Source organism: Hetaerina americana, unplaced genomic scaffold (assembly GCF_022747635.1).
Source record: "Hetaerina americana unplaced genomic scaffold, ioHetAmer1.1.p SCAF_15, whole genome shotgun sequence".
Classification (NCBI taxonomy): Eukaryota; Metazoa; Arthropoda; class Insecta; order Odonata; family Calopterygidae; genus Hetaerina; species Hetaerina americana.
In genome coordinates this window covers 15,146,718-15,172,272 of record NW_027286625.1, presented here as the reverse complement: position 1 = coordinate 15,172,272, position 25,555 = coordinate 15,146,718, and the positions used below count along the sequence as shown (strand labels likewise).

Sequence of the window (25,555 nt, the reverse complement as noted above, 5' to 3'; positions counted from 1 at the left end):
ATCATCATCTAGTAGTAACGATTGATACATAATGCAAATATGATTCTGTTCACACTCTTTATGCATACTTCATCAGTTATTAAAATTGTTAAATGCTTTTTCTCTATATTCAAACTACCTACTCATTTTAGGATATGCTAGTGGGACGTAACAAGAAATTTAATGTGTGCATTCCAACAGAAATGCTCATCATTGAATTTTTGTGTTTTAGCAAGAGAAAAATCAAATATTGGATAAAAGCAGAATGCTCAACCGAGTTTGAGTTATGATGGGAAAGCATAGTTATGGCTATTATCCCTAAAACATAGCATTTTAACAATAAATTGCAGCTATCTTATGCATTTCATGACAAGAACCTTATTCATTAAATTATTTAGTCTTATGAGGATTTTTCTGTATTTTATTTGAAATGTTATTGAAAGGTAAAAGTAGGAATAATTCTTCATTTGATGACAATAAATATAATTTGAGAGGAATTATTTATTAAATTCTAGTTCACTAATTTCCAAAACAAGCCTTTGATACCAAAAAGTATGTACAGAAGCACTGGAATAGTTTAAGTGCAGTTTTATACTCACTTTGTAAGGACAAAAATGCAAGAATTCATGATTAAGGTTTTCTACTAGGGCTCTGTGTTAAGTTAAAATTTAGTGATGCACTGTTATTTAAGCACACATTTTTTTCAGAGTCTTAGTTTTATGTTTATTAGAAACTAAGTTTATGAATATTAGATGTAAAGAGTATAGTACTACATCACTAGTTTTTTAAGACAGAGAGAAGGTTAAAATGGTCAATTAGAGAGACTTTAAAAATGTTATTAAAAATCTTTTAGTTCTTAGGTCACGCATGTGAGAGTACTAATCAAAATGCTTTATATCTCAAATAGTGACCAAGACAGCTCTTGACAATGAAAATGCCACAACATAATCTGCTTTCAACAAAGTAATTACTCACAACTGTGTAATTCATGAATAAAAAAATAATTCAAATTTGTAAACTCATTATTGACTATGGACAAGAAGATATTTAGGAACAACTAATTCAACACCATTGACTCACGTAATAAGCTCTAATATGCGGCTTTAAAAATATTTTCTGCAGATGAAAACTCAAGGGTTTCAACAGTTTCAGTAAGGATATAAAAATATGCTCTGAACCAGGTAAAATGAATGCAAGAAAAGTGTAAATATGACAATTCAAAACAATTGTGAGGTCACTCAATAATTACATAATGCCATTTAGAGGTAAGGTTGGCAATAGTGCAGTTTTTGCTAGAGAGGATAAAGGAATTAGTTGATTGACTTCATGATTTAACTCAAGGTTAAAATACATTATGGTACTTGCAATGCTTACTGAGCAGCTTGTAGCAATAGTTCAGCTAATTTATTGTGAACCTATGCCCCTGCAGTATGGACCATGAATCAATGAGCAAAAGTTTTTGTTCCATAATTTTGGGAAATATAGTCAATCTAGTCATTGATTATTGCAAAAAGGTGAAAATGGGGGGGATGAATCCTAAAAACTTAGGTTATGCAATTAATGAATGACCCCTAACACTTTTTCACTTCTACTTAAACTCTACTTAAATAAATATTTTGTAAAAATACAAGATTATATTAGCATTATCCAATGCTATTAACACAATTGTGCAATGAAGACATAAATAATTTTAAAAAACAAAATTGATGGAATATACAGTTGTGCATTGTGATATAAGTATTTTATATGCATTAGTTCCACTTAAGAAAAATTTGAAAACAATTTTGATCTTAAAACCAAGAGGAATCAACAGTTTCTTAGAAAATGAGGCATTAATTCAGCGTTCCAATTAATTTGTATTGGCAGTGTACATACCTCCTCTTGAGATTCTTCAATTTACTGTAATCATATACATGGTTCTCTAGCATGAATAAGTGCGTTATCACCACATTGTGCACCACAGGAAAGAATATGCCTTCCATTATTATTGTAAGCTAATGGCTGTTTATCTAAATGAGACTTTACTTAAACGTAATAGCAGTCAAAGAAAGTAAAAAAATTATGATAAGTTAAAAAAATTAACAGATATTAGCCAATTTAGGTGTACATATTTCATCATCAGCCATGTCAAAAATATATAAAAATCATGCAACTTCGAAAAATATTGACAGTTCCTAGAAAATTTTTGATGAAATAAAAAAATGCAATGTATTCTGCTATTTTTGTCTAAGTCATTAAAAATTTGTGGTTGTTCCAATATTGGCCATTTTGTAGATAAAAATCTACATTTCAGTAAGGGTACTTTAAAAGTATTATAAGAGTATAAGATTTTAAGAGATAAATGTGCATAGGATTTCAAGTATCAAAGGAATGAAATGTGAATTGAAAATAAAAATATAAAACAGAACAAATACGATTTTTTTCATTCATGTGAATCACAATTGAATTTAATTTTCAGAATGCCTAAACATGCTAGCTGTATTACTCTTATAGCAAAATAAGAAATCCAAAATAAAACTTCAAACTCTAATGTTGGTTTTCATAAGACTATATCCCATACTAAAGCAAGGCTTTAGGATGGGATGTTGAGGTAGTTTCTTGTCCTCATAGATTTCCACAAATAGTTTGCTTGGCTTAATAATAAAACAAATTTATGAGCATTTAAGTAAATATTCCCGCGGAAAGACCTAAGTCAGCAAATATATGTTTCAAGACAATCAATTTGGTACTTGTTTCTAAATGAGAGATATCTTAAAATGGAGAAAAAAGATTGTGTTTAAAATCAAGGTTAAATCAGAAAGAAGATAAAAATTAATTAATTTGATAATGCAGCATTAAGTTAAGATATTGCTTTTTAATTTAAACAAACATCAATGATAAATAATAAGCAAACAAGAGTAAGGGCAGAATACAATAATGCACAAACATTCCAATGAATTGAAGTCCATAAAAACTGAATTCATCATCGTCATCACAGTATACTGTGTACACGTGATATTAAAAGAGAACATTACAAATGAACACTCCAAAAGTCTGATCCTACATCTCATAATAATGTCATCAGTCATTATGAACTGCTGAATCAATGAACGAGAAAACTAAAATAAATACAAAAAATGAGTATTGGAAGCTTCTGAAAAAGAGTAATAAAATGGAAGACGGCAAGTTTACACAAATTAAAGGGCCGTAAATCATTAACGTAAGCAAAACCATTCTTGATAGCCATTTAGTTACATTAACATTCACAGCATTAACATTTTAATAACCACCATTCCTGGTTTTGAATTATGTCATCCATATATTCCCCTTCATAAAGCTGTAATATACAACAAGTTTCAAGCTCTTCAACAATCTTTGTATTCACAATGAGGATATTATATATATATATATTTTTTTATGTATATGCATGTAACAAACACACAAGTGAACAGGTGAAAATAAGAAATAAAAAGCTTCACCTATAAATATTTTCATTTCTTCAAGAAAAACTTTTGACAATTTCTTTTTGTCACCATGCCATGCACAAAATGCCTGGTGTCTAGGGTCTCTACCTCTGTTCATTCCAGTACTCAAAATTTTAGAAGGGCCTCTTTTCATGATAAATTTTCTGATATTTTCCAGATCCTTATTTCCCATGCAACTAAAGCGAAGTAATTTCTAATGAGTGGTGGGCTTTTCCACAACAGTGTAATTATATCAAATGCACCTCTTATTTAAGTCACATGCACATATGTTCTTCCGAGATTCAGCTCCTCGGCATTCGTGATGTCTCACACCAACAAGGTGTACCATTAAGAGGCATTTACATGAGTCAACTGCTTTCTTTCGAACCACCCTACCTCTCCTTTGGACTTCTTGACGCACCAAAGGCAGACATGATTTTGCTACTAGTTGGCCATTTAAAGCTACTCTCTGGTTTTTGAGCAGAAATTTCCTCTTCCGATGGAATCTTTCCTTGGTCATCTCGACTATTTAACTGATCTGTAAAGGGGTTAGAAGAACATAATCAACTACACATTATAAGTATATTGCTATATTACACACAAAGTAAGGTACATTGGTACCTAGCAGTAGATGACAGGAAAAGTTAACTTCTACTTTCAGAAAATCATTCCCATGATGATGAAAAATGAGTAGCCACTGGAGATAGGCAAGTCATATTATTCATACACATGGTATTTTGACACCTTATCATGCACAAGGGAGGTACCTCAGTTAGTGATTGCAAATTCATGGTTATTCACTGCTTTTGGAGACAAAGTTAACATTATTCATATGTTTTTACTCTGAAACACTTCCAATAAAGAAATGTTTTACTCTTTTTACAAAAAAATGTTATGTACGTACTTCTCCATTCAATATCATAACTGACATGAAACCAAGGATTTTTTTTGATGCTCTCCTCCATGAGCTTTTCTAATCAGGTCCACCATACATTCACATTTCTTTATTTGCACACTTCTCATCCAGCATATTTCTCAGGATTTATTCCTTTCACAACTGACTTCAGAAAACTATCACCCCACACAATGTATCTGGTATGAGAATCTCTTTTTCTTTCCAGGGTTGAATAGACCCCCTTTCTTCTTCCAATCCTAGCAGATTTCGTTATTGACCTTTCAACCTGTAAATTTGAATTTCAACATTCTCCTGTAAAACCACATTTTTGCTGATTCCAATTTTCTTCCCTCTGTTCAATTCAATTCAATTAAATTTATTCATTCACCATAAGCATAGAATTATGCATGGCTTGTTGCCATTGCCATCTACGTATGGCACTTAAAGGAGGGTAGAGCTAGTAGTATGTATTCTCTACAAGCACAAATTTCTCTAATGATTTCAACTATTCCATGCCAATTTATTTCTCCATGGATTTACCATCCTAGAGCATTTACTATGACCCTGTAAACTCCTTCCCTCCAGACAATAAAGATACTGTGTATAAGTACCCTTCTCCATTAAATCCAGCATCACACTAGCAGTTGCTCAAAGCTACTGTCAGAAATTTATTAGATATTAGCCAAATTACCACCCAAAATTATGAGAAAAGGCGCACTTTCCTCCCAAACTACTTCAAGGAAAAAAATATGAGGACAATTGGGAGGACTTTGAATAACGGATACTTAGAAGAATGGTGAAAATATAAAAGGTGCTTTTGGATGATATCGGAAAGGATAAGCAGTTGAGAGAGGGAAGTTTAGGAGGAAAAAAGTGGTTGAAGACAATATTATGGAGTAAGTAGGGACAGATTGAATTCAATCATGGAAAATACATGGAATGAGGAAGGAGGAGGTAAAAATGCTTTATGCTGGAGAATTCAAGGCAATAGAGAACAAAATGCAGTACACTGAAAAAATTACCACATTAATGAAGATGAAAACAGATTAGTCAATCTCCAGTCAGTGTCCTAATTACAAAATGTGATTTAAAGTATGGCTTGGCTAATTTACAAAAAAACATTTACATGCCATAAAACTTAACTTGGTCAAACAAGTAAATTTCATGAATGAAAGTGTGCATTAATAGAAGGAGATATATTAAGCTTATTTATAATGTATATACAAATAGGAAAATCTTATACCTGAGAGGGGTCTCAGCCTCAAAAGGGGGTCATTTAGCCGTTTCAGGTCTCCTTCAATCTTGGACACACCATCTTTGAGTCTGTTGTATTCATTCACATCCAACCCAACTTTCCGAGCCCTTTTGTGGAACTCCAAAAGGAACTGGCGATCTTTCACATCTGGTAGTAGATATTCCTTCAAATACATCAATAAAGTATCCAGATTAAACACTATTCTGAAGTTTATTATTTTTACTAGATGAATTAGCAGGCAAGTACCTGCATTAAATATGGTAGAAATAATGTTTTATGAGACACAGGCTGGCAGGTGGCATAGAGTCAATAGGGGGAATAAGGGTCACTCTCCCAGCATGTGTGTCACTGATATCACCAATGGTGGTCTGCCATGGTAGATTTTTGTATAGGAGTAAGCAAGAAAACTTGTAGGTAGTATTATTTCACAACTTTAAATAGTTCTACACTTACCCTTAAACAAAGGGATTATTCAAATTGCAATCTCACTCTACACACGTCATTTATTTGATACAACATTTTGGGTAAACCTATTCTGATTATGCCCCCATTGAGATTTTTGAGGCCATAGATTTTCATGTCCATGAGGACTAAAATTCTTTACATGTATAACATGAAGTATGTATGTATGTATGTATTTATGTATAAAAACCATAAACACAGTAATCAACCCGAAGGTCGGTTTAGTAGGTTAGGGTAGAGATCACCCAGTACTAAGCCCTATACAGTGTGTGAAAAATCACTTTAGCATGGGTGGAGCTGCAGGTGCCCAGAGTGCCTTGCCCGGGAATTGAACCTGGGACCCTCTGGTGAGCAGTCCAATGCTCTACCCACTGGACTACCGCGACCCATTGTATTTATGTATATATTTGGCAATTTAAAAACAGCACCATTTCAATAAGAAATAAGCCCAAACTATTTTTGAGTCAGAAGCCATACTTGAAATGCATTTTTAGTTAATATATTTTTTAGTCACATACATGAGACTAGTAGTTCAAACAATGGAGAACTGCCAATTCCAAGTTAAATAAGTGAATGTTGCCCTTATTTATAACTGAGCAAGGATCATATGAGCCTATCATACATTTAATCATTTTTACAAGCATTATCAACAACGATGGTAACCTCAAACACACGAGCCTAACATGGAGGAAAATCACTGTGCAAGAATTGAACCTCTGAATTAGCTGGTGAGGATGTTCCCGACAGCCGCCAAGGTCAGCAAGGTACTGTTGCTTCCATAGGAGTTAACAGAATATCTTAGTTGATGATATAAACACAAATGCTATTTCAGTCAATGTCTCTATAATAGAGCTTTTTAGATTTTCTGTGCTCATTGGAGAACATCTGAAACAGTATGGATTACCTGCTTTGTAAGAACAAAGTACGCATATGCTGCCATGGCTGTTCCATATGTGACAAAGTATGTCACAGGCTCCATGATATCCCATGAGTACTCCCACCAGGTAAGCCGGGCCAATATGCCAAATTGCACACCCATTAGGCCCAAACCCAACCATGTCATACTGGTCGTGCGTCTCTCTGAAATCATCTCCAACTCTTTCCGTTTCTGAAAAAGAAAACAAATAAATAATTCTAACTATAGGAATAACTAAGACTCATCTTGATAAATTTTTTCACATAAAATATAGTTCCAATAGTAAAACCACCTAAGTATCCATCAACAAATTTGTTTGCTCCTGCTGTATGCAAAGTCGGGTACGGTAGAGTACCCTGTTTTGCAAGGGTTCCTAAAAAGTTAAGAATCGTGTATGCTAAGGAATCAAGGGTTAGCTCCCAAACCTTGGACCTCCGATTTTTAGTAGTTGTAAATGATGCATGGGAAATCTTAAAAGTTTTGAAAGTATTTTTCAATGAGCACAAAAAAGTTGGTTCGATAAAGACGGTTTTCTTTCCACAAAAACTCCTTGCTTATAAACTGGAAGGAAACTAAATGTACCCCTTGCTTTTTACTTAGATGCAACCAACAAAGCTCCAGCTCGCGGTCCATAGTACTAGGCACGCCAACGCAATGCATTCCATTTGTCACTGAATTGAGTTTTGGATCAGTGCAATTTGAATTTAGAATAGAAATTATATTACCAAGAGTTAACAGGTTTTAGGTTCATGAACACGATCGGATTGTGATGCCGAAAAACGAACGATCTTGCTTGAAATAATGGCTCACGGAACCGGAGGTATGTGATAACCGGAAGATGAATCTGAAAGAAAACTACTACGGTTTTTCCCTTCACTTATTTTATTTCCCTGAAATAGTTATAGCAATAGTCATTTAATTCATCAAAACCCGAAAATTATCGTAAAATAAAATTTTTGAAACCATTAATGGCTATGGAATTTCGTCCCTGAGATTTGGATTCATAATATTTTATACCGAGGCACACAATTTAAAGGCACAAACCTTTTCCAGTGGTTCCAATTGAATTCGGAGTGACTCCAACTGTGAAAGTAATTCCCTCTCCTTTTTCAACTGATGTTCATCAACGTTTAAAGCTTCATAGAGTTGATTGACCAGATTCCTCACATTTGACAGCCTCCGAACCTCCTCCTGTAAATGCATAAAATTTAAAACAATCAATTCCCTCCTCATTCTTCATGCGATTTTGCTTTTTGAGCGTTTTATTTGAACATGCATTAATGAAAGCAGATCCTGACGGAATGTGAACATCTTTCAGCAATGCCAGAACAGACGAAATTCCCAATATGATCCGATGTTTGGTAAAGATTCATCCATGACAGATGGAATGATAAACGTTTCGAGATAAGTTATTTCAACTACATGGAATGAGTCTGACTCAAGTAAAATCTGTGAATACCATATAGTATTTAAGTTATCATCGGAAGAGGAGCATCCCGATGTATACCTATCTTCTGGCAACTTATCGAAATCTATACACGGCCACAGAATACGAAGTTCAATGATGGGCAAACTAACAACATAATTACTTTTACAGATATCAAGTTTAGTATCGGCAGGTTTCAATTTTATTCTGATACATACTTCCAAAACATCTCGTTCAGAGAGCTACAATATTAATAAATATTTTTATCATTGAAGAAGATGTTTTACGCGACTGTGATTTTTCCTGTTAGAGCTACTTACCAATGACAACTTTTCCTGGGGAGGGGTGGCAACATGGTAAACAGTGTCATTAATCACCAAGCAGAAATCTCTCTCCATTAGAGCTTCTATTGTGTTGGATGATGCTATCCTTACTCCCTCTAAAACATTAGAGAAAACAAATGAAGGCAAGACTAGTCTATTAAATTTCATAATTTTAACAAGTGCGAACATATCAAGTCCAATTCAATAACCATTTGCTCACAGAAGAATTAAATGCACACCAGGATGTGCATATAAATTCCTCAGTAAAAATGTATCCCGTATCTTAGCAAATCTAGGAAAAGTAAAACGATCTCGCTTTCTTAAAACGTAGGTGGGTACTTAAAGAAATATATTTACTTGAATCTTAAGTGAAATTAATACATAGAATTGAGTGATTACGAGCAGCAATCAAAGAAATTGACTGCTTTAAACTTCCGAGAAACAAGCGTAAAAGCAAATTAACTTATAGCCGAAAGTTTAATATTACATTACAGGTATGAGCTTAATGAACTGGAAAGGCCATAGGAATTAATTATTGACAGTTTCGCTGGTACTTTAAAAGAGACACGTAATAGGGAATATAGACATAGAACTTATATTTTACTAAGCAGTGGACGGTAATTAGAGAAATGCGTAGACAAACTCACCAAATACCATGTGTTTCTAACAAATACTTTTTCGGTATTGTCACCGTAAACTTAATGTGAACTTTCTGGTACCCTATCACCATGGCTGAACAGTGACTTCGTGCCACTGGCAACTAAATGCTAAGAAGTCAATCATTATGAATGTAAGACTCTGACAATCTGGTGGTTAAAAATATTTCGTATTATGCATGCAGGTATCATAAACACTTGTGTTTTCCCATGTAACAATGGCCTTAAATTCGAGGAACATTTTGAAGAATGATTATCCACTTCCTTAACGGCTAGGAAGAAGAAACTTTCAATTTAATCCCCAGAGAGTAGTGATATAAAATTTTTATGAGTCTTGAATACCTAAAGTCAGATGCTTGCACGCGAGAGAGGTTTATAAAAAGACAGACTCCTTATATCTTGGCATATCTGCTCAGCCTATACAGTCTGGGCAGTTAATTACCTCTGCCCTCTCACGTGGAAAGTGGATTGCTAATTACCACGCCCGTCCGACCACCTAAGTGGTAATTACTGCTACCGCCCATCGCCACACCTTGATGGCACTTGCACTGAGTGCATAGATAAGAGGCGGATAAGAAAATCAACTTAAATAACCTCAGGGAGACGGAAGTCTGGACCCTCACCTCATAAGTCTTCTCCATCGCCCACACGGATCCTTTGGCTGTGTGCCGTGGGCATTTCGTCCAACGTGGACGGACATTATTATTATCATAAAAGGTAGGCTACTGTGCAACGGCGGGCAGGTGCTTACCGGCCCCTAAAAAACAGTCCACCTTTGTGTGTGCTGGTTCAAAAGTACTTCGCAATATTGACTACTTTTTTTGACCTAAAATGTTCCAGTCTTTTGATGCTCAAATTCCCCATCATATGATTTCGAAGATGCTTGATTCTCTTCCTCCCATATCTGTGATTATCTGTTCTATGACAGCTTCCAACATCCCGCTGCTTCTCTATACTTCCCCCAACTACTTCCTGCCTGTTACTTGGGTTTCATCCCATTTGCCAACCCTCTTCTGCAACCACGCATTGTACCGACTTCGTTTTCATTTCTCTCTACGCGATGATCCTTTTCCACGTCATTCATACCCATCCCTTTGAAGCCAGCACGCCCACTTTTCACGAAGAAAAATTACGCATTCGAATCATAGGATGAACACAAATTTAAAAGTTATCAAGCATAAATAATCCCCTCTTTACCAACTTTCTGGGACATCATTTACAAGTTGGTATCAGCTGTTGGTAATCAAAGTTATATTCACAGGGTCGCCGTCACGGTAATTTTACTTTGACAATGACGATTTGACGTCGAAGTCGATCGGAAATCATGACATAAAGCGAAAATTACGAGTTTCATTACAAACTCCAATTTCGGGCGTTGAGGAAACATTCGAAAAATTACATTTTTCGAATGTTTCCTCAACGCCCGAAATCGGAGTCCCGGCGATATTTATTTACGCAATATATGTCATCGTTCTCCGAAAACATTATTCTCCTACTTTCCGTAAAGCTATTCCCATTTCCTCCCAAGATATTTCCTCCTTCCAACAAAAACAAACGGAGGACCTCAGGGATAGAGCGCATGCCATATTTACACCATTAGTCCCCCAGACGCTTTGGCATATCGCCTCCATCGGCAAGGGCGAGCGATGTTCTAATTCCGTGAAAGGCGGACCGGGGGGAGGAATGGGCTGACTTTTTCTCGCAAGACCCATTCATTCGTGTGGCGACTCATTTGGAGCGCTCGGTTCCATGATCCGGAGCTAACCCTCGGCAGCTCGGTGTGGCTCACCCACCAGTGGTTGCCAAGGCGACACGGTCTATGCCCCTGTCCTCCGTCCGAATCATGCGCAGGAAGTCGCCGACGGTGTGCGTGACGGGGCGGAGGGTGAAGCGACACTGCTCCCGTCGAGACGGTAGAGGCACAGTCACCTGGGGCAGACCTCGAAAGTATTCCACCACTACCTCTGAAAGATAAAAAGAAAAACATAGATGGGAATGGAGTCAGTGATGGGACAGAGAAAAATTCCCAAATATTCGGAAATACATCTATTGAACTTCCGCTATGCACATTAGAGGATGCAGCCGAGACCGCCAAGACCCCTTCCATGATATGATACATAATATCTTTCGACCCAATAAATTGCTTAAAATTACAATGCACCAAGAAACCGAGGAGATTCGATTTAAACAAAACATACACATTGAAAACCTTACTGGCTTTGGTTTTCTCTTAACCCTTCCCTAAACATAAATATTGTGGTCCTCGTTCCCCCTGGAAATTCGGAACTTGGGCTCGCCCATGGCTGTATACTGCTGAATTCAGATCATGGATTTGACATTTCTGAGGTGAAATTATTCCTTGTCATAAGTTCACTTCTGGTAAATGCAAATTAGCATGCTGCCCTCATTTCAGTCTTGACATTCTTCTTCATTCGGTATCTTACATGAATGTAACATGCATAATATATCACTTTTCCTTTGACCTCTTTCCATCTTGTTTGTGCTAATCGTATTTTAAGTTCAGGCTCTCATGACAGTAAGAAGCGTGAGTTCGAATCCAGGGAAGCAACTTCGCATTTGGGAGAGTTGGCAATGATTTTAGCGGCGCATAATATAAATTGAATTTTATTATGAGGCTATGAAGAAATAGGGCATTTTTATGATTCCATTTAAAATTCATATAATTTAGCACCGTAACTTCATTTGACCTTTACTATCATTCCCAATAAAAATAAATTAATTGTTTTAAAGTTTTAATATATTTTCTAACTTCAATTCCGACTCCAAAAAGTTGATAGCTAAATGAAATTGAAAGTGCCTTGCACGAATAATTATACTGTAGATAATTACATCACATCATGAGTGAATAGAAAGCTCGTAACTAACTGAATTTAAGTAAAATATTAATCCTAAGCATATTTAAATGAAGTGACCACAAACAAACGTTCAATATGAATCTCACCCCCAACTTATTCTTATTCATGCCAGAAAATATTTATTGAGAAAGCCAGGCAACTGCTGGCAGGTCATATGCACCGTTTTGGAAGCCATTGGGACTATTGTGGAATTAGGGAAGGTGGGAAGGACTGAAGGAATTCGTCATCAGAATTAAGCTGCTCTCAACCTGTCACTCAACCGGACAGAGTTACGCAACGTAAACCCGTATATTATTAGGATTGTTTATACCCCCATTTTTCTTCCAAGCAACATCGATACACAAATATTAGGGTAGAAAATTAATAAAATTTAAACTTTCAGGCTTCACTTCGTGGAATTATTTGATGTCCATATGAAAAGAATTTGTCATTTTCCACATACTTTATTTCACAGTACAACGCGTTTCACCGACTTGCAGCATCATAAGGTACAAGTGACACAAACAACAGAAAAATTAATGTCTGAAATCAAACTCGGAGCCTTGCGGTGAGAAGCCAGCACCTAGCTATTATATGCCACTCATTTATTTGCTGTTTTTTTTCTTCAAAATTTGCCACTGTAATGATATACCAATACAGTGTGCATGCACATATCTTTTAGCTAAACATCTGTACAAAACCCATAAGAAACTGCGGTAGTTGGCGCTATGATTACTGTTGTTCGGGAACTTAATAGAAACATGTTAAATATTTAAACCTCCAGGGCACACTTGGGCGGTGGGAGAAGAGAGTCATTATCTTGCCGCGCTCTACGCGAAAAAAAACGGCGAAGAATAAGTAACCCAACTTCCCCGAAAATGAGGCATCTACAAGATGCACAGAATTTCGGCGGCCACCAAGCTGGAATATGTAATATATTAAGGCAATGCTTTAATATTAGATACCCTACTTCCCTTCAACTTGCTCATTTTTGTATTATGGCTTACGAAGTCACAAATAGCTGGGATAACTAAAATTGCTAACAAGGTATGAATTCATGCATTTCTTCATCAGTATTTGTGGCATTAAGAAGAAGCATCAAGTTCATATGCACACTTGCGTTGTCTAATTAATATACAAAAATTTTTCAGAGATTAAACTTTTAAACAACCTGGATTTCAATATAACACCCCATCTTTCGTATTTGCCTCCCTGTCAGCAATGCTACAGGTGATAGGTGAATGAGAATGACACTTTTAGCTATTATTTATTTTACTCAACAAAATTATTCTAGAAATTCGTCAATTCAGTCTCATTAACGTGTTTAAGATCAATTATAGTGACGGAGTAAAGTAAGCATGACAGATTATTTTTTCACTTCATTGGATTAGAAATAGTTTACCATTCTAAGCGTTTATTTACTTTACCATTTGATCATCCGCAAATAACATAGTCGTTCTCTTTCGTGCACACAACAAACCACGCCAATTTCATACCACCTTGCTGCAATGAACAGTCGCATTTCTTGCCGAAGGTAAACTTTTCCTGGTATGGTATCCTGATAGAAATCACTGTGACGGAATTTGTCAACCTAAACGCACTCGAGCGAAGCATTTTTTGTAACACTTCCAGCCTCTAAAGCCCTTTCCTGAGGTATTTTATTCGCGATGAGAAATTCAGAGCCGGAAAATATTAGTGAAAGACCCTTCGCCCCAAGAAGCGCAAAGATCCTGTTATGCCAACGGAGGGATAAATTATAGTAGCCATGGGTACAGCTGGAGGAGACACTATCAGGACATAACACTATTGCTCACGCTTTTACGTCCCGAGTTTCATCCGAGACATAACAGAAAATTGAGTTGAGCCAGCATATAATATAAAGATAAACATGAAGGAGATATTGTAAAAAATATACGCAGAATAATAATTTGTTAATGACCTACGTTTAGATAAACACAGGGTTGCATTTTTTGTTTGTAAACTCCATTGCAGTACCACCGCAACAAGCCCAAATCTTCTCAGTTGGTTAGAATAAATACGAAAGCCGAAGGCAGAGTTTGCTACAGATATGCTGGGTGGCGGAAAAATGAAGACATGGGACCACTTAAGCGACCCTGAGAGTTCGATCACTTGGGATAAAAAAGCAAAAAGGACAAATGCTGAATAGTCAGAACGAAAGGGGCAATTATGATAAAGACATTATTTTATGACACGGTGATTCATTGCGTACAAAGCGTTTCAATGTCAATGTATCATCATGTACCTAACACCGGCTATGACATTGATACGTGGTACGCAATGTATAGCTGTGGAAAATTACAGTAATTTTCATTCAGAGACACGCAGGAGCACAAAATGACGGTCAAGTTGCGTGAAATGCAAATAATAGAACACGGGAGTATGGGCACTATCAGGTGGAAGAGGTATTAACATGAAAAGGCTGCAGCTATCATTCTTAGGATCGGAAAAAATAATAAAACGGGAAAGAGCGACAGAGAAGCGTTACCGAAACTTGGTACGACTGGGGGCGGGGCGGGTAATGTCGAGGTAATTGCGAGTGAGAACCCGGGTCTTTTCGTTGCATGTCATCGGCAAACGACGCAAAAGACGGTGGTGCACGGGTGTCACGAATTTAGTCACGCGAGTTTCCACCTGCCAAACGCCGCCGCAGCCGTGTTCTCGCCCGCGTGATGCGGAGGGAACGTGCAGGAAATGAATGGAAGGAAGCACTTGTCACACGGGCAGGGATGCAGCTGCACCTTTTGCAGAGCGTGTATCCCACCCTGTTGCTCGACGGGTTCTCGAGTGGAAGGGACATGACATTCACGTGGCAGTCGTCAACCACAGCACACAGAGAACGAATAAAAGCGGGCCGCATAAACATCTGCGTGTATCCAAAGACCATTCATACCTATTCACGCATATCTATTCACGATAAGTTCGAGACCTGAGCCGGGCTGATATATTCAGGGGCCCGGGAGCGGAAAATACACATGTTTGCATCCCCAAGACAAGGAAAAATTCGCATTCCTGTATGTTACGGGTAGGTAAGGGACATTTTCCGTAGATCGCAAAGCTGCTTAAGTACACTGAAGCATAATCGAGACAATATGTCAGTGGTGTTTTATGCTGAAAATCATACCAGTGGCGACTTCATTAAGTTCCATTGAAACTCTTGCAAATAGGATAAGTTAAATAGGAAAACAATACCAAAAGATAACACATTTTTATCCCATCTATTATGCAACATGCTAGGAAATTGGAAAACAAAATACTGGTCCATTCGTTCGATGGCACCATACATATAGCTAAGGTTCTTTTGTAGTTTGGCATCTCAGCCTGTTTTACGACCTACCCACCAGCGATGTTAGAGCTTTAATCTCGGAACTCTTTCTGCTATGTAACGACATATGAATTTAAAATAAATAGTATGGATTATAGAGGAAATTTAAATGCTCGAGGACTGCACTGGTCCTCATCTCCAAGCATTCCGTTGTAAACTCTTTGCATCGTGTTAGCGCAATTCAATGATTATTTCTTTACTCCATATTATTAATGTTTCTCCTGGAATCAAAAGCATCTGTTAAATGATGGAAAACATTCATAAATCGCGTTTTAGATCAAAATACGGTACGGGCGGCGAAGAGTACCAATTAATATTCCTTTTAGGGACATTTCCATACCAGGAGTGCCCTTAATGTAAATATTAAGTCATTAATCTTTAAATATAAAAAAAATATGAATGTGTAGATGACAACCGTTTTAAACTCAACTGCTTCAGGATTTACTTTGTGGAAGTTTTGAATATTCATATTAAAACAGATGCAATGGAGATAACATATTTTTCAGTGGTACCCCGATCCCTACTTGAGGTGCTTTGTAAAGAGCACTTTACGTGAGTACGCTGTCCGTCGGATGAGACGTTAAGCTGCGGACCCCTTGGCGCCTTTCGATAAGAGTAGGCTAATGCTGACGCTGGGTTTCTCTCCACCTTTCCTCCTTTCCCATCCATCCCTAATGGCGCAAATGACCTTAACTGCCGGTCGCCTCCACTAAAACTACCACGACGACCAACAGATGTAATAGTGGAAAAGTACAATGGTATCTAAGTTTTACTACGTAATACTGTTTTGATCGACCCATATTTCATATTTTTGTTTCCTGAGACTAGAAACGCGCACTGTGTACGGAGAACACAAATTCGGGAATAAAAAGGACACGGTCGGTAGTCATCATGACATTCCGACTGCATGCAGCGAGTCATTTTCGAAGAGGCGTCCTGCTATTCTTCGAAAGCAACTACGCAGAGTGTGCCAAGCTTGGTACCATATTTGTTTTAAACGCACGTCTCTTCGAACATAGACATCCATTAGTTATTCTTCGTCCTTCATCCTCTCTATCATCTATTCTCTCAATATGACCAAACTAGCGGATAACAATTTTTTCTTCTTTTTATTTGTATTTCTATTAGTCGAATACCATTATCCCTACTATTGTTTACCACATACACTCGAGTATCACACACCTACAACATTAAATTGACATTTAAGCTTAATCTATCACACTGAAGTTTAGATTTCATGAAATAACGTGGGAAGGACTAACTATTTCGTAAACTGCTGATTTCAACGCCATTGACAATTTCTACTCAAAGTATTCTTTAACGGATCTCTAACTCCACATCTATTCTTGACAATATCACTAATCCATGGTCCCTACATTCCTTCCTCTTTCTTGTCTGTTCTGAATACAGTACATTATTACTTATCAAGTATCTCTGCATCTATTAAATACTTCTTAAAATGAAAGAAAAGGTCCCACAAAATTATTGAAAGTATACAAATATTCGAGGAATGAAATACGATTTTTTTCGCTAAAATGTAAAATATTAATAAATGATAAAACATTGAAGAAAGGTGTACGAATACAGGGACATCCTGAAACATCCGGAGAAGAAAGATAAAATACACAAACAAAAGGTAAAAAGGGCACAAGACCGACTACGAAACGTGAGGAAGAAGATGAAACCCTATCTTTCAGCTTGCTGTGGATCCAGCAGCGGGTGTCGACAATCGAAATGAGCCGAGGAGTATGGACCCCAAGAGGGCTAATGGAGGGAGCACACGCGCCCCTCACCTGCTGGGGGGACCTGTTTAGAAACCTGCCCGTCTCCGTTCGACACGCGCCTTTCGAATTAGCGGGTCTATGCGCGATGACGCCATCAAAGTTATTAGTGAATCGAAACCGGGTGGGGGGGGGGAAGAGGGAGCGACGTGCGAGTGGGAGCAGGAGAGGGGCCGCGGGGTGGAAGCGCTAATAGCGCGCGAAATTGGACCGCGTCTCGCTAGGAGATGCAAGGCCTCCTCGCAGGCCACCGCGGGGACCCTTGATTGGAGGAAGCGAAGAGGGGGATCAATCTGAGTGGGGTGGGGGAAATGTGGGGAGGGGGGAAATGTGGGGAGGGAGGAGGGTGGTCGGGCGAAGGTTGGCACCGTGGAGGCGCCGAGGAAGCCGCGGAAGAGAAGCAATCAAGGCCCCATTAGGAGGGAAGGCGGCAGAGAATCCATTAGAATATTTTAACTGAGACAATGGTGTGCATTGGGAACGAAATCCGATCGATGGAAGGGTCGAAGGACCGGGTCGGGAGCGTGGGGAGGTCAAAGAAATGAAACCACCGCGACCGATTCGATGTGGGTGCGAACGAAAACTCAAGCACACGGCTTCGCTCGATGTTTGACTTAACCATTTGATCAAATGTGATGGCGAAACTGGTAATTCGAAGGTAGTGTAGAGGAGGGAATCAAATTAGGTGACACGGAAACTTTATCGTCCGTGGGGATGCGTCGAAGAACTCGAAGAAAACAGCATTAAACGGAGGATTTGTTTACCAATTTCGAGAGCAATGGACTCGCACAGCTTGTGGGGGCTTAGCGTCGGGCGTGAGGTGAATTCAGTGGGAGATTATTCCAATGCGAGTAGCGGAGAGAGTAATGCGTAGCATGTATTGGAACTGTGGCTCAAATCCCCTCATCCATGCTTTAAGACCAGGCGATTTATCAAAATTAAATAGAAGTCGAAAAAACATCCAAACTCTACTGAAGTTCACAATTAAGATACGTTACAAAAAAAAAACAATCTGAAGAGGAATCCAGGCCAACATGCAAACATTTTATGAATATATTTCGTAAGACTCTTTTGAAGCAAAATATTTCGGAATCTAGTCATCAAATAATTCTCCAAACAGACCGATTTTACTTCCGAGGCCATTTTTGTGGCAATTTCGAAAGAAATAGTATTAATGTGATTAAAAGTAATCAACTGCGTAATTTACGTCAAGTTATTTCTTCTTTTGGTGGAATATTTGTTGATTTCTACATAGCGTCCTGAAAGCTACTGCCGGGGTGTGTGGCGGGGGGAAATTTCACAACGTAATTAAATGTTATTTACATGTTAGCCACCAACAGAAATTGTAAATAATTCCAATTATGAGATTAGGTTGATGGCTTATCAATGGCCAATGTAGCCATGGTCATCGAAAACCTGGTTACCAAATATTTTTCCCCTTTGGCTACAAACCGATGTTACATTTACAAATGAAAATCATGGAAGTAATTTTAACAACGGCTTGCATGCACTAAGGCACGTAAGTGTAAAATACTTCTACCATTAAGGAGACCAATAAAACAAGCGCTAGATAAAATAATTACCACACAGTAGGGTACTTCCTATTGAAAAATTGATTTCTTCGAGTGGTCGCTTGCAGTCATTTTGAGATCTTATCGTTCGCGGGAAAAATTACATCTTAAAACTTACGGTTCCACAGTTGATCTCTATATTCTCATTTTCACGATCTCTCATATCGGAGCACGGCTAGAATATCTACGGACTAGTAGGGTTTAAGCTGAAAAGCCTTTTAGCTTCATCGCAAAAGAGACCTGCTTCCAATTTATGCAAGAGATGTGATCAAAAATTTACACATCACTCCGTGACTGATTCCCAAGCTTGCCGCTCAAATATTTCTAGATACGCTACTAAGTTTGCATTAGCGACGTTTTACAAATCAACCACCTCTGCGCTGCACCAGTTCTAATTTTGCAATCAAACAGACTTCGTGACGGTCCCATATACAAACAGAATACTCTAAACGAGACCTAATTAGTGGAGGGTGGCATCGCTCTCTTTTCTTCTCTTCGCATTTCCTCAACACCCTTAATACATTCACATTTTCTGCTAGCTCGTCCACACATACCCTACATATAGCTATCTTAATAGGGATCATAAGCAAGAGTAAAACGATTATTTTTTTCAGTCTAAACTTACTAATTCCGTATTTGGAATGCAGTAGTAGTACGAGGGAGAACCACTTCTACGCCAAACATTCATCACTGCATGCCTCTTTAAGGCCAATTTTAATTGCCATGTGCCGTACTGGACGGCGTGTGTTGCGTATTATTGCATTAAGGTCATCTGTTCATACTGGTCCATCCTTGGGATGGGGAATAACTCATTAAGCTTTGAAGATACATGCACATTAAAAGTTATACGCATTTGCAACTCGTCCATTTCCCAATCTATGAAATGCACTGACGATTAGCTTGGTGTGATCTGAAACTATCATTCCTAACCAACTTCTATTAAAATCATAAATAGAAAAACAGAAGGGGACATTTCTCTGTGAGATTCATTTATTTGGTAGGTAATAGAAGAACGACCAAGTTGGCCTTGATTTACTTGGATTGGATTTTTGAACAAAAATACGAGGGTCATCCGGAAAGTAGTACCCGTTCGTGAAATAAAGACACAAAAGTAAATATTAACAAACATAAAAAATTTTATTTGAAAGAGGATACTTTAAACTACTTCTCAACATAATCTCCAAGCAAATTAAGGCATTTGTCATAACGTGTGACAAGTTTCTGTATTCCTGCTGCATAGTCCTTCGCCGCCAGCTCATTGAGATACGCGAGGGACCCATCTTGCACAAATTTTTGCATAATGCAGATGGTGTTTAACAATTTCATGAACAATTGTTCGAGAAACATTGGGAAAATGCTCACAGATGTCATCAATTGTGACGCGCCGATCGTTCCTCACGAATTCGTCAACTGAGCTCACCAGTTGGTCTGTAATGACAGACGGTCTCCCCGAACGCTCATCGTCGTGTGTGTTCCCCCTCCCCATGTTGAAGTTGCGACACCACCGCCGAACAGACGACTCGTCCATTACATTGTCTCCATACACCTCCTTTAATTGGCGATGAATATCACATGGGCGAACGTTTCTTGCATTGAGGAATTTAATCACTGCCCTCACTTCACAACTGGCGGCGTTCTCAATTTTTTTAAACATTGTAAACAATCACAGAAACAACACAGGCAATGCTAGCGTCACGCAACTTGGCTCAGAGAAGGCAGACAAGCCACTGAAGCTATCTGACCTCGTCCAGCGGCTACTCGCGTCGTCAGCACTTCATGCGGCACGAACGGGTACTACTTTCCGGATGACCCTCTTATATTAGTTGTGATTCCTGTTATTTTAATTTTATATTCGCTGTCCAAACGACAAATAAAAGTGGAAATTCCACCAATTGTTTAAACTCTAGTAGCCACACCCACTATAAATGCTTCCCGTGACCTCAACACATCGTCAAATCTTTTGCTCTCTTATGATTTCAGGTTCACGATCTACAATCATCGTAGTTACGGTTTACACTCAATCTTAGACATTTTAATCGAATCGAGCTACTCTAATACAATGAATTTTCTCCGTGTCACTAATTTAACGGAGGTCCGAGTCGTCAAAGATGCGCTTTCACATCAAAAGGAGACTTGCCGCAACTGAATTGCGGGGTAATTTAGCGGAAGCAAAATATTCTAAAATGGGAATACCCATACGCACGCACTACCGAGTTTCGCCTCTTGGGAAAGCACATCTTATAGTAAACAGGAGTATGTACTTAAGAATGGTGGGATCGGGGAGCCGATTTCTTAACCTCGATTCAGTTAATAGTCGTGTCTCCGAGGACACTCCAAGGATTCGCAGTCAACTACTTAAGTGAGCGCATGTCATTCTTATATCGGCGAGGAGGAGAAACAAATAGCAGGTGCAGGGGGGAGGGCGCTGTTCTTCACGGGGTATCCTCACGTTACTGACATTGAATACCTATCATGCACAGAATGATACCTCAGGAGTACGGCCCACAGCTGGAGGCACGCAGTCTCACGAAGTGAGCGAACCGGGGTAGTCGCCGTGGAGGGACAGGTAAAATTTCAGTATGGTGACGCGGACTAGGGTGACCTAAGGCTAGATAGGCGGGCGTATTTCGTGAAAAACTATAAATATCGCCCGACCTTCCCATTTGACCAACCCTCGGCTCAACTCCATCGCAGCCAAAGTATACATCAGTTTCATTTCCCACCGACAAAATAACTGGCCTCTTTGCCATTAAATTATTTTTAGAAGGGGTAATATAAACAGGAAGTTATAAAGAGCAAGCAGAAAACAATGACTGATTTAAAACTAAAAGAACAGAATCGGGATACCGTAGTGTTTCGGATACAATTTTCTAACGCGATTTATCAGCTATTCATCTGGACAGCGAGGCCTTAATATAATGTTGATTCCTATTCTCGCTACGCGTCATCTCACTAGAATCAAAGAATGACAATGATTCGGGATTTTTAAACCAATTTAAAGTACTTTTTAATCAAATTTTTATGAGCGAGCGATACTTTGTCCTCATTTATCCCGGACGTCGTTTCTTTCAAAATAAAAACAGGATAACATTTTTCATTGCTCTGTTGCCTTCTTACTAGAGTGATTAAATTATAGCTTGGTTAATAAAAACTCGATTAATATGCGACAAGGCATATATGCGACCACTACTAACCACGTAATAAACGCTATGAAGCAGAAAACATGCGCTTTGAGGTAGCTCGAAGTTGATTACGTTAATTTTCGTTTACTACACATTACGTACATATTAAAATTGAAATAATGAATCAGTTTTATAATACGCCAAATCATATAAAAAGTTATTACCCTGCCGTCATGGTAGATCACGATGAATAACTTTTCAAGTTCATGATCGTCACTGTATGATACACGTAAGGTTGAAGCATGAATTCAGTCCCACTCTTGGCATCCTCAATTTATTTGAAAGAAATCGGCATTATTTAATTATTAATATTAACTGCAGGACTATATTCAATTTCCAAATGGTCAAAAACCATATGCTTACGAGTATATTTCAACTTTTTTATTTTAAATGGCTCACCTTCTCTTCAATGTAAATACGCGTATGTGAATGTGTATATAAGGCCAGTTTTAGCTGATGGCGAAACGTTTCAAAGTTCAATCCAAGTTGCAGTACCTGCAAAGCCAACTCAGTCATATATATATATTATTGCATTGATATGATCAGTAAAGTTCTATTTACAGATTATCAGTGTTTCCGAATATCTGGGACATATTTACCTAGTCAAAGAACGTTTTTGGCTGTAAACAGAGGGTGGCCCATAAGAGTCCCATGTTAAAAGCGCTAACTTTGGGTAAATATTTAGTAAAAAGGGGATCAGTAACTCATTTTTTTAGATATCCCACTCGATAAAACGTACTTCGTCGATGCTATATTAAAATTTTCAGAACATCTTACGTAAATTACCCAGAATGTCTTTAATTTAGAGAACAGGGTCACAGTAAGGTAGGGAGGGCATGCCCATGACCTTGGAGAAAAACCATACTTCCAGAAAAAAATTACAGTTTCGGTACGGTCGAGGGATTGCAAAAATCTCAGGCAGGCGGACTAGAATCTACCAAATCCTTCAATCACGAGCGAGGGATGCGAAAGCAGTAACTTTTGCCAAACACGTACGAAATTAGAAATCGGAAATATTTCGATTTATCGACCTGAGGCTTCGTGGATGTTACAGATATACTAATACAAATGAGGCGGCTTGATATTTGAGCATCCGAAAACTAGAAGCAAGGCAAAAACAAGTACTTTTTTAAGGAGAATTGCTGTTTTAGCTTTCGTGGCAATAATCTGCAGATTACATCCAAGGCTATTGTCGCTGATTTGCGTTTACGGTTTAAAGAATAACGGATAATGGCGAATCAACAGCCCTGGATATCTTGCCGTCGATATTCACGGATGAAGCGTGTCTATAAAATTATTTATGTGATAAAATAAAGTCAAGATTAATAACACAAAGCGTAGTACATATGCACCAAAACGTCAATACTCGTTCCTAATGCCACATTTTATGACACCTTTCCATTGAGATCCAAAGTAGATAACCCAGTAATTAATGGCAAATGAAAGAAAAAAGATTGAACAACATTCAACAATGACGACGTAGTTTACTGTGATAGGTTGACTAAACGTGTTTGAAAACTGGTTATTGGCTCCTTTTTAAATGTAAGCGGAACAAATTTGCAGTTGGATCCAAGAGTTTAAGTTTGATTTACACTCATCTAAATGAGTTAGCGTCGACGCCAATAAGAAATAAATGAGGAAAAGCGAAAGAGACGCATGATTTAGAAATAATGCATTATGTAAATATTTCGTCATTTCATTTACTCCAGATTTAACGAGGTAAATAAAAAAAAGAATCGACAATTCACGAAGGCTTTACATTTCTCGTTATCGTCATCGAATAATTTTCGCGGACAGGTAATAAATACGGTGTTGGCAATGGAAATACAGCTTAATTGAAACAGCCGTGGTGATCAGCATAAAATTTTTATGATCGATTTGTATGATATGAATGACGCGTATTTGTATGAATAAAAATTCTACTTTCATCACCAGCCTACGTTGTTTTGTTACGCAGTTATTTGGCCCCTCATTTGTAGGTAACGTTTTCGTCGAGATATTCCGCGCGTTTCGACCGAAAGCGTTTTAAAATGATTTACTACGGAAGAAATGCATTAGAGGAAATGAAAATAGCGTCTACTCAGGTGGAAACAAATAAGGCTATTTTTGAGTGCGATGCTTAGTTCCAGCTGTATTTTTACTTTCAGTCAAGTGCAACCCTTGAGTAAAAGGACAACAAAAGTCCTATTTAGGTCACACGCCACTGAATGACGAATAGCACCTTGAGCGCGATGGACAAAGAAGCGCGAGTTAGCGCGACTCTCGTGAAGAAATAAATCGTGGCCCGCGGAATCCGCACAGCCGAGGACGGATCCGGATAAACCCAGTGGAGGCACCTAGGTCGTCCAAATCTCCCCCCACTTCCCTTCGAAAATTATCTTCTTGTATTAATGAACCAAATTTTTTTCTATTACCACAGTAATTGACCCGAAGTTATTTGATATGTAAGTTGAAATTCACACATCAGGGTGGGGTGGGGGCAGTTACTTTCCCTGTGGACCTGTGGTTTCCAAGGAAATCTGGCACTCGACAAATCACACAGCTGGGCTTATATGAGAGCAATCCAATAAATTACTCGTAAAACTGGATAGAGGCAGAGGCAATAATAATCGAAGTAACTCACTGGAGTTTATTTAACTTTTCTACACATCACCCTGTACATTCAGACACCTATCCCATCTCTTTACAAGTACTTGATTGCCGACAACAAACACGCATTTTGTTTGCTGTCGCAGTCAACGTGAAACCACTTGGAATACGACAAACCGAATGCTTTCTTAGGGGCTTGAACAGATGAAAATCACTGGGGGCTCGGACGGGACTGTACGGAGGATGTTTGTTCTAAGCGTTCCCAATGAAAAGTTCGTAATAGCTGTTCTCGCGTACACTCGTGAAACACACCCGCCATCTTGCACTGCCTACCACTGACTGACCGCAAGATGTCATGCAGTCTGTAAGCTTACATATGATGCTGGCAAAATATGCGCGGGTAATTAAAACATGGAATTAGGTAATCTGATATTTGCGACTAACTTATTGACTTACCCTCGCACACAACATGCTTAAATTTTATTAAAGAATTTCATACAATATTATGAATGTATTTACAAGATATATTTTTGGTGGAAATTAATACGAAGTCTTGATTTTTATTCACTTTCAAGAATAAACCAATGAAATGCCATTTTATTCCTCTATTACCGGGGCCCCACCTGCTTTGAGGGCCCCATGTATACCCTTTTAGAGGCCCCAGGGCTGCGCCGGTGCTAACTCTTTGACTATTTGATTATCAGGCACCGGACGGATTTCGAGCAAATAGACAGCATTGAGGCCCGACCGTATAAAATACTCGTGTCCTTGGCTTTTTCCCTCGAGTCGGAACATCAATTATTTGGGTGACCCGGTCCGTTTGCTAGAGCCAGCGAACCGGTCCCTGGGCGAATGCACACTCGCAAAACAACACGCGGA

General features: G+C 38.3%; 1 protein-coding gene across 1 annotated transcript in view; it reads right to left on the bottom strand.

Moving 5' to 3' along the window:
- Positions 1 to 2,849: 2,849 nt before the first annotated feature.
- MCU (mitochondrial calcium uniporter) overlaps positions 2,850 to 25,555 on the bottom strand; it is a 789,736-nt gene continuing 767,030 nt past the window's right edge. The window contains exons 3-8 of the mRNA XM_071583962.1: positions 11,149 to 11,319; positions 8,697 to 8,815; positions 7,995 to 8,141; positions 6,939 to 7,142; positions 5,561 to 5,735; positions 2,850 to 3,960 (exon numbers count right to left, since the gene is read on the bottom strand). Coding sequence (XP_071440063.1) covers positions 3,815 to 3,960; positions 5,561 to 5,735; positions 6,939 to 7,142; positions 7,995 to 8,141; positions 8,697 to 8,815; positions 11,149 to 11,319 — 962 coding nt within the window. The 3' untranslated portion in view covers positions 2,850 to 3,814. The remainder of the gene's footprint in view (positions 3,961 to 5,560; positions 5,736 to 6,938; positions 7,143 to 7,994; positions 8,142 to 8,696; positions 8,816 to 11,148; positions 11,320 to 25,555) is intronic.